The sequence below is a fragment of the Pocillopora damicornis genome, chromosome 8, assembly GCF_964200805.1.
Source record: "Pocillopora damicornis chromosome 8, jaPocDami1.2, whole genome shotgun sequence".
In the NCBI taxonomy this organism is placed as follows: domain Eukaryota; kingdom Metazoa; phylum Cnidaria; class Anthozoa; order Scleractinia; family Pocilloporidae; genus Pocillopora; species Pocillopora damicornis.
This window is the reverse complement of record NC_142677.1, coordinates 23,614,403-23,624,782: the sequence shown is the minus strand read 5'-3', so window position 1 is coordinate 23,624,782 and position 10,380 is coordinate 23,614,403. Positions and strand designations below refer to the sequence as shown.

The following is a 10,380-nucleotide window of genomic DNA, read 5'->3' as shown; positions in this document are numbered from 1 at the left end:
ATAAACAAATAAAGTGAATATACGGCGCCATGAAGGCTGCGAGTGTTCTGCTTAGCTTGCCCACATTAGTCTCCGATCAGAGAAGCGTTTTAAATTTACACGGCGTTAAGGTAGCAAAGCAAGGTGACGATATCTTTTCAACAGAGACATTTGTGACCAGATTCAACCGTCACCAAATCACGATACTTTCTACTGGGAAGGAAAAACACGCAGAAAATTAGGCTTGCTCGTGGTGGCATGCATATATATATATATATATATATATATATATATATATATATATATATATATATATATATTTGTAGATATATATATGGTTTCATTTTGTTATCACCTTTGGATTAAGTTAACAACGAACTTAGACCTTTCCGAAGTGAGGGTTTTTGATCACTTGGATATCTACTTTCTAAGTTAACCAAATCGAGTCTTAGGGATGAGAAAGTGCTTCAGAAATTAGTAAACAATTCATCCTGTTTTGAAGTTCCTTTTCCATATCAAGACCATGGGTATGTAATACGAAAGCTATGTTATCAGTGACTTGACATCAAATTTATCCCTTTGCTTATAGAGATTACTTTTGCTCACATTTTTTTGTTACGATCTGACCCACAAACCGCAAAGAGGAAGAGGAAAAAGCGAACGATGAACGCTTTCTGTTTATACAAAATTACGTCTTAGTGCGTCGGAAATGGAGTCACGAAGTTGATGTTTGGAATTCCAAATGCAATTTCTCAACCTTAAAGACTAAAGGAGACAGCTGATATCGCCGAAAATGTTTTGCAACCTTCTAGGATCTAGCGCCAAGAACCGCATTTTAAGAGGTTGTAGGTGATATCTAGGGAGAGAGGTGCGAAGTCATACAAAAGCCAGGTGGTCAGTAAAATCTTATTTCGCTCGTTTTGGGTGGGAACCAATCCATCGAGCCCGCATACTCAATTTTTGTTTTATTCAAGTTACATCTATCAGCCAACTGGAAAATTACAATAGAACCATTTACTTGAGAACGTTACCTATAGTTTCCTTCTTTATAATTTGTTGTAAAATGAAGATCATACCCAAGATAAGTTTTCTAACTTTAGAATAAGAATATCGTGACTAATCTTGCTAAAAAAATGTGTTTTACTCAAAAATTGAACAAAAAAACGACTTCAACTAGCACCCTCGGGGCCATAATGTGTAATGATGGATCTACGTTTACATTAACAACAGTTTAACAGGGTGGACGCAAATTCTCTGATATCCAACCATGCATGTTTTGGTCAAAATTAACTCCCTCAGAGTTCAGAAGTCAATGCTAACGATCACCGGGCACGAATAAAAAATCGCCGTGAAAGAGAAATCCGAAAAAAAAGGAGTAAAAATATAAAAACACAAGTAATATTACGAAAAAAGCAAAAAAAAAAAAAAAAAAAAGGTACGGAAAAAACAAAAAGCAAACAAACAGGTTGGTTTTCGTCCAAAAACGTTTTAGATGTGCAGTGGGCTTGAACGTTGCCTAAATAAAGTTAATGTTCTTAAAGTGTGATTTTAACTCAATAATGATCTTAAAGAAAATCAATACTTATACAGAAAAATATATTTTGAAAATCCCAAGAGGGGAATGAAAGGTTTAATTTAATTTTTGATCCATCCGATTCAACCAACTAACAAAGTATTAAGATCGAGATGAAACGTCAAATATTACAACGAAATCCGAAATGGACATATCAAGCAATAAGGAAATAAGGAAATAAAGACCCAATTATAGTGCGAGCTATTATTTACAGCGTCAAATATCTATACTGAAACAAATTTCAATGATGGATACAAAATTCAATTTTTTTTCAAAGGGCTCCTCTATGGAACTTGATCGACATTGTTGTTTCAGAAAAACGCATAGGGAGAATTTTCGTCGGTTTTAAAAGCATGTTTGAGTCAGTCTAAACCCCGCCTTTTATCAGTATGTCATTTTGGCGTAACACCAAATTCTAATATCAAGCTTGCATAATAACGCTTGGTAGTTAGAATGTAGAATTACTAATCTAAAGAATGCGAAGGTTCAGCAAAGAGTTGTTAAGGACAAATTATCTTTAATTTTCAAAGCTTGTGAACTTTCCTTTCTCGACAACCCTGTATAGCCTATGGCCGAGCCGATAACTAAAAGAGGTCAAATTTTGTCAACTTCGATCAGTGCGCGTGAAACAGTCTCACGCGTCCATGCAAGGCAGTCAAGAATATCAATTTCGTGCGTTAATCGTATTTTGGAATCTGAAAAAACAAGGCAATTAGCGAAGCTATCAAAGTGAGCGTAAAAATCCACATGCAAGTGGTGTCCACGATTGACGCAGCCATCATCCACTCTTCGCGTTGCTTCCCTTCTTCGTCCTGCGCTTCTTGAGCCTCCACCAGTTTTTCTAAAGCATTTGCAATGGCTCCCTGCTTGTGCGTAATGGCTTTTGTCAGAGAGGTTTGGTCATCATATCGCGTCTCTTCTGTGACGTCGTTCCCAACATAGGATCTTCTATGTTCTCTGTCGTCTGAAGACGTTCTTCCTTCAGTGGCCCACTTTCCACTCGCTAATCCAGAGAGTCTCCTCTCGAGCAAACCAAATCTTTGATTCAGGGCTTCGTTTCGAGGTGAAAACGCCTCGATGTATCCATTGTCTGACCTCACAAGTTTACGTTTTTCGAATGGGGCTCCTGTTTCTAGTGGGTTTTCCGAGTTGTCATCACGAAGTTTCTTGTGAAAAAGCTTTCCCAAGCAGTGGAGGACCACAAAGCGAAGCCAATTTGGCATCTTGTGAATAGAGGGATTTGAAAAATGATACTTGAGAACCACACATGTCCCAACAAGAGCAATTCCAACCTGAAAAAAATTTAAGGAAGACTGATCATCGTTTCAATAACTAGAATCATTAGCGGTCAAGTGATTTGATGTCAACATTTCTTCCATAATTCTACTTTTACCGACTTAGCGAGGAAAGGTAACTTGAATGTAACATGGCTTCATATTTTCCGCTTTACAAGAGTTTGCCATAATAACTCCCTACTTAGATATAGTTTTCAGAGTATCTAAGCCAACGGAAACGTAGAGTTATTATCTAATTATCTATTTTTGCACATTTTTCGCGTTGTCGGTTAACGAAAATGTACAAACTTCAAATTTAATCCTTCGCCCTGAAATCTACCAAATATGACCCTCTGTAAAGTTGTGCCATAATGTCCGTTAATGGTGGCACTCGTTCCACATCTTACACCAATGATTGTTACCCACTAAGTACTAAAAGTTACTTCGGTCGTGATGGAAACATACCTCGAAAATACAGCAGGAATAAAAGGTGGATATGATAGATACGGCATCTGATGTCGGAGGAATGATTTCAGCCACCAACAACATGAACACTGTCATGGCAAGGAGATTAGTGATGACCAATGAGATGCGTTCACCAGAATCAGGTGGAAGGTAAAAGGACAAGATTGTGAGACCTGTGGAGAGAAATAACATTCAGTCCGCATCACAGTGTTATTGTAGATGATAATCAAGCTGCAGTGGTGGTTAGGACGGAGAGCATCTTGCTATGTGTAGATTCAACACCTATTTCGTAAACTTTGCCCCGTTTACTAGGGATACAATTCTAATGAGCTAGACTCAATAAAACTGTTTTATTCCACTCTCGTATTCGTTTACTGACAACGGGTGTGTAGAAAGCTACTCTGCAAAATTTGTAAGAAATCACTCTCTTATACGATATTCTCTACATTGTAATTGGTTGTAGATAAGTACTGAAGGTCATTCAAGGTTGCGTTGATTATGTAAACCGATCAATGTCCCAAAATCACTACAGGCGGTGCTTCTACCTCTTGACATAATGTTCACACTCATCATCTGACATGTGTCACGCAAGAATGACGAAGTCTCCGACACCTATATCCTATTTATGAGCGTATTGAACATTTGAGCTCTTTAATGAATGCATAGCTTACGCCCCAGTACCAGTACTCACTTACCTACAATAACAAGGCAAGGGATGATCATGTTGAAAAAAAAGAACAAAGTTCTTCTCCGAATCTGCACTTCGTAAGTGACGTCTGGGTATGGCTCTGGACAACAAACGTATTTTACGATATTTCTTTTGCAGGGAACAGCAACCAGATCCCACTCTCCATTACTTACAAACTTATCAGAAACACCTTCATCTGCTTCAGGCCTTAAATCTAGTTGAAAGCCATCGTAAGTCCATGATCCGAACTTCAACTTACAGTGCTGTTCGTCGAAAGGGAAGTACTTAACGTAGATCTTGCAGGAGCTTATAAGGATTACTGGAGACAACCAAAGATTGGTACCATCACTAGAAACCTTAATCTGTGATTTAAATCTCGCCAGGGACCCGTCTGTGCTGTCATCGACACTGTTGGGGAAAAAGGAAATAAAGTTGTGAGTACACTCAGAAAATAGTCACACAAAAGTTTTGATTGCGTTAATGTAATTTGACAGCTGAAGTATTTATCATTCTAATAATCAAACACAGACTTACGTCCATCTCTTCAAACCCTTTACAATCGTCCAATTTTTATGCCTGTTTGTAACGAAACTACTTACTTATTGTAAAGGACTAAGTCGGGTTTCCAAACTTCTGTTGGGTTAACATTAATAGTCGTAATTCCTCCGTAGTGTGTTGCATTCCACCGGAGGAAAGGATTCACCCATTTCTAAAGAAAATAGCGAAAACTGATTCAGTATATTCAGCATGTAAAACTGTACACACTTCATGTGCTTACACTCGTACACTCTCCCCACCCTGGAGTATGGACTGGGTACCAGTAAAAAAGTTTGTGAAACATGATAAATTATTGGGGGGGGGGGGGGGAGGGAGGGAAGGAGTAGCTGAGAAGAACCGGAGAAGAACAGAAGTCCTACATTTGCCTGATGCTTAAAAAAGGTTAAGCTCATGGCCCAGAGACTCGAAGACCTTAAACCTTACCTGCCTCACCCAAACGCTAAGTCGCATGAGCTCATTTCTCTCGTCCTGCAAACAAAAACCAAAACACGCTAAAATAAATCGTATGTTTATCAGTTGAGAGGTACGATCTTTGAAAAATTAAGCCGTGCAGGGTACCTGGAAGTGTTGGGCTTATAATAACTTTCTACTCATGATTTTTCAGTCTTTGCTCAACTATATTAATATCGTTATAACTCGCAACAAAAAACAACAGATAGGAAGAAGAAAAGCTTTGGTCTGTTTCCACTAACCCTCAGTGCTGACCTGAGATAGGGAAAATTATCAATGACATTGAAATAAGTTTGTTATTTTATCACAAAAGCCTGATCAAAAAGGGATACAATGTATCTCATACACCACGTACTCACAATGTCAATGAGTTGATGCACAGATATACCCAGTATCACTGTAACATTGTCTTCCTTTCTCAGCGCCGGCCGTAGCCGCTTGTCGTATCCATCGAACAAGTCTCGGAATAGGATCAGCTCCTCACGGTCGGGAGACATGTGGGTTATTCCACTCGTGGAAGAATGGTGCTGAGACGAAGGCGCGGTGAAAGGAATTTGTGGGACCCCTGTGTAACCATTTAACAATTTTGAATTAGTAGTTGAATGATATATTTCCACGTCATCGTTCTCATATTCTATGCTGAGCCTGTCGTATGATGACGTCGTTCCGCGTTTTTCAGACCCTATCCTTGGCAGTTGTCTTGAAAGAATTGTTCTGAGAGACAATGCTTCAAGAACTCATTCAATGTCACATTTTGCAGTGTTCTTGAGGATGTCCATATATAGAAAAATATGCTTCAGTTATAGTTCGAAATCCGAAGTTTTATTCCAGCTAGTGCGACAAAACAGACATCGCAAGTTTTGTTTAGTTTTATAACCCGAAGACGATGTGTAAGTTTTGGAAACAATAATTCTTTGTCATCATCCATCGGCAAATTAATTAAAGGTAAATTAACTGCCCAGGGGCAGTCTGACTCGTCAGTTTATTTAAAAGCGTTGAGTGTTGTCTAGTAACTTGTTGTAATAGAATAATTGTATTGAATTTCACCTCATCGGTATGGTAACGGCGAAGAAAAAAATTCAATGAAGTTACCTTTTATGTATATCACCAAAGGGTGTAATTTGTTTGTAAGAGTGGAGAAAAAACCAAGTAGGACATAGTCACACACCAGATCAACGGTATCTCAGTACTTTGCTATTGTTTTAAGTGTCTTGTGTAATTTAAGTATTGATATCCCTTTAGACTATGCAGAGTATTTAAAAAAAAATTGAATGAAGATAATAAAAGTATCCCAAGTAATGGTTTGTGAGTTATGTCAGTTTTGCAATTAGGTTTACCGTTAGTATTATAAGCAAAGTATCCTATAACTGCTACGAGGAACATAATTTCGAAAAAAAATTGGAAAAAAATTAGCTTGCCGCTGCCAAACAAGAAGCTGTCGATCTGTCGCCTTTGCCGCTCACTTTATCTACAAACTTTCTCTATCATCAAACAGTTTTTGCTTCCTCACTGACTAAGATGTTAAAACAGAGCCATCAGGGAGAGTTATAAGGATTGATTTATGTTCTTTAACTTGATGTCACATTTTGCAGTGTTCTTGAGGATGTCCATATATAGAAAAATATGAGAAGTGAACAATCTAAAACTCTCTTTCGAAAATTTCAGAACACATGGTTATCTTGTATAGTTAACTTACAAGCCGGTAAATGACAAGATGCTTAATACCGTCCATATCTTTAGAACTATAGAAGTTTTGATTAAGGAGAACCATAAGCTTCCTCTCAAGATATTAATCAATCCAGAAATTTCCTGAGTCCACTGATTATGGGCTGGAGTAACCAATCACTAACTGTCTTGGCCTGGGAAAAAATCCCCTCTCAGGTGAAGTAATCCAGAGTACCCAGACAAAAACACTCTCTCCCCTCTCCTCCCCCAACCCTCTCAGTGTCCTATTCAAATCGTATTTAATCACACTGGTAGGTTTCACGACAGGAGAACATTTTAAAAGTGGCGTAACTTCCTCTAAAGGAACCTGACTGTTTATTTCAAAGAGGAAAAAAAAAGTATTTGATAGTTTGGTTCGATTTCACCAAGTAGAGACCACATCGATTGCATTTGTGTTTATTTGTAGATTCCTTAACTTTGACAGAGAAAGTCCCAATTGGTGACATAGGGAAAAACAATGTGTTGTTGTACCAACATGACTACAACACTCTATCATCTTAAAGCTCACACAATACTCTGTTTGACTGCCTTAATCACTGTCATTTTTTGGATAAAATTGTACTAAAATATAAATGCGTCTTCGCCTTGGAATGTATTAAATGTGTCGGTTGAAAGCTTAATGAAGGTAGCCTACCCGTCAACTTATGTTAGGTCAAATTGCTATCCGCGAGAGGGTGATTTTGTGCGTGTGTTCATGTTTAGCTAAATTTTTAGAGTTATGAGTGGCTTTTATGAATAAGCTTCTTAAGAAATGTTTTATTTTTGCACCTCAATCCATTTATGAGCCAGTCCTTTGATGAAGATAACTTAAGTTCCGTTTATTAATCCAAACGGCATTTCCCCTTGACCAACACGCACACCAAATATCGCCATAATAATTCACCGTTATCCACTTCATGATTGTCCCACATCAGTTTTATTTGCTTAATCCGAACAAAGTCACATCTGGACGACATAATCACCAAAAAACCGTAACTTTGTCGGCCGTGAAATAATAATTCATATTTCTCCCTTAACTGACAAGTGATATAGGAGCTCTCCTGATACGTTTCAGTCTCCGGCCTAAATTCCGATGTTTAGGATAATGATGTCTTCTACAAGCGTGGTTATTAAAAGTGATTTTATGCATGACAATCCACAGCAATTGATCGAGTCAAATACAGGAGCTCACTAAGTCGGGCAATGTCAGTCCTTTTGTTCATAACTGTTGCAGCGCAAGTTTTTCTAATGAGTTATGACATCAAATATTTCACTGTAAAAAGAGAATTTTCTCTTGAAAGCTTAAAAGCGAAGTCAGGATCAATTCCTTATAAGATCTACGACGTTTTCCTAATAAAAGCTCCTCTGTTAAGCTACAATTTTCTGTTTTCGTGATACAAGTATGGAAATAAGTGACAACTCCCAAACTTTGCGAAACACTCACCCAAACAAAGTCAAACACATTTTACTTTTAAGAATGCCTAGCAATTTGCAGTTTCTAGAAGATTTATCCAAACGATGGCTTAGTTTGACGTGAAACGTTTGAAACATTAGCTATTGTGATATAATAATATTGAAAAGTACATGTTTACATACCTGTATTGTTTGCGCCCAAAACGGTTTTTAACACGGAAAAACACAATGCCACTGCCACAGCAAAACTCATCTTAATCTCAGGTTGTTGTCGCACGAACATCTTTCACTTTAACAGTTTTACTCCGCCACAAAGCTGCTTCTCATCACAGTGAAGAGGGTTAAAATTCGTCGACAGAGCGATCCTGGAACTAGATAACATTATGTCAAAGTTTATCACTTTGTTGACTTTGTTATGCGGGCGGAAACCACATGAAGCATGTTTTGTTATAGTTCTACATACTGTGCCTTTCAGAAGACAATACTCAACTGTTTAAAATCAATCACCGATTTATTTATATTTAAACATCTGACAAAACACATCAAAGCTACAGAAGAAATTGTGCACGTAGAATCGAAGCTAATACTTCTTTTTTTATGCGGATCATGAAAAAATTCTTGGACTTCAGTTGGCGGTGTTATCTGAACATCTCTAAAGAACAAGAGAAGGGTTAGTAACTGATATGGAAGATACATTGATCTCTTAAATGTGAAAAAACTTTGGAACAATGTCGGATCGGATGTAAAGAAAAGACACTGTTTTTAATAAAAATAAACCTGCGTAATATCGCCTACAAGACGATGATCCACAGTAGGCCTAAACAGTAAATGCTTGGTTGACAACCGAGAACAAGTCAACTAAGATCAAACAAACCCAAAGAGTTCGTGAATTTGCCAAAATGCCCTACTGTATGATCAATTACCGCCAAATTTCTTTGCTGAAAGGTTGCTAACCACAAGTGCTCTGTTTGACCCGGTCGGTGAACCGAGGAACTACATATTTATTGGCTTAGAAAGATTTCGGCCACCCTTGGTGCATCTTTAAAACGAAGGCTTTTTTTTTTCAAGTCAGCCGTTTGTAACTTATTATCGTGATCCCAAGCCACCCTGATATCGTTTTGGTTTATCGTCACCTTTCTAGGATCTTTCTTCCCAAACAAACGTTTTTTCCAATAGTTCTCTTCTATTTATAGACACGGTTTAAGCATTGCAAAGAGGGGCGATTCCTTTAATTCTGAGTAAATCTGGAAAAAAGTTGTCGTTACCATGAGCTAACTGGTGGGTACAAATCGTGAAAATTTCTACTTATAACAATTACTGTATCAAAGTATGTGAGACGGTTGCATTATTTTTGCATTCAGGCGCCTCACCGCTTTGTCGCGTATCTATTTCGGGGCCCTTTGTTGATGATAATGAAGAGTGCACTTCACCTGTTTACACCCACATCATTAATTTTCATGTTTATGAAACTCGACCATGCTTGTTTGACAAAATTAATTTAGTTATAAGTCTATTCTTAAAAATGGTTTTTGTCAGCAGAAGGCAACTTTCAAAACTGCTCTACAATATATTTTGATTAATGAAACTTGATCCCGAACGAGCCTCGTGCGACACAATAGACGACAGGCCTTGTAAATTTGGAACAACAACCTTTCTCTTGGCTTTTAATCTGTTCGTGATACACTTGCATGGAGTTGAGTCTACGCGATTATCACGGATACCCAGTTTCCCCCAGTGTTTTGGGTGTCCGAAGGACCAGTTGAAAGAGTGGACTATTAGCTCTTTAAAAACAAAATAAATGAAAAAAACTTCATACATTTTTTTTTTATAATTCAATTAGGTTTAATTTCTCAGATCAATCTTGTCTGTTGTGAATCAGAAAATGGTTCAGAGATAGGATCACCGCAACCCACAGTGTTATTATTGATGTGATAAATTTGTCTTCAAATACAAATAGACGGGTGAAAGTTTTAAAATGCGAGCTGATAAATCTCTTTCTATACATAACTGAACCGCTCGGCTTACCAGAATCAAACGCATTTAAACGCTGTCAAGGGATGAAATAAAGAATTAGCTAGGATGTCGGGTATATTTTCTACGATACCCTTTAGTTAATTAATGTATTTGACCTTAATCGGTCTTTGGTAAGCAATCCAATGGCACTCATATCCTCTAGCCCAGCCATCTGTTTTCACGCTATCTTACCACATAATTAGGGGCGACAGAACCGGTCAAACGAAGTTTGTATGGCGGTTTTTATAGTTTGTGCTTGTTAA

At 37.8% G+C, this 10,380-nt stretch overlaps 1 protein-coding gene across 1 annotated transcript; it reads right to left on the bottom strand.

Moving 5' to 3' along the window:
- Positions 1-929: 929 nt before the first annotated feature.
- Positions 930-8,467, bottom strand: LOC113671615 (neuronal acetylcholine receptor subunit alpha-10). The gene is made up of 7 exons (XM_027187865.2): positions 8,288-8,467; positions 5,347-5,552; positions 4,961-5,005; positions 4,579-4,688; positions 3,987-4,387; positions 3,292-3,464; positions 930-2,844 (listed from the first exon to the last, which is right to left on the bottom strand). The coding sequence occupies exons 1-7, from the start codon at positions 8,385-8,387 to the stop codon at positions 2,230-2,232; spliced, it is 1,650 nt and encodes a 549-aa protein (XP_027043666.2). The 5' UTR covers positions 8,388-8,467; the 3' UTR covers positions 930-2,229.
- Between the last annotated feature and the right edge of the window lie 1,913 nt (positions 8,468-10,380).

Excerpts from the sequence above, each read along its gene's own strand:
- LOC113671615 (XM_027187865.2), bottom strand. The coding sequence starts at position 8,387 with ATGTTCGTGCGACAACAACCTGAGATTAAGATGAGTTTTGCTGTGGCA. Across the intron at positions 4,689-4,960 it reads TTAGCGTTTGGGTGAGGCAG|AAATGGGTGAATCCTTTCCT; the intron begins GTAAGGTTTAAG and ends TATTTTCTTTAG. Across the intron at positions 4,388-4,578 it reads GACTTAGTCCTTTACAATAA|TGTCGATGACAGCACAGACG; the intron begins GTAAGTAGTTTC and ends TTTCCCCAACAG.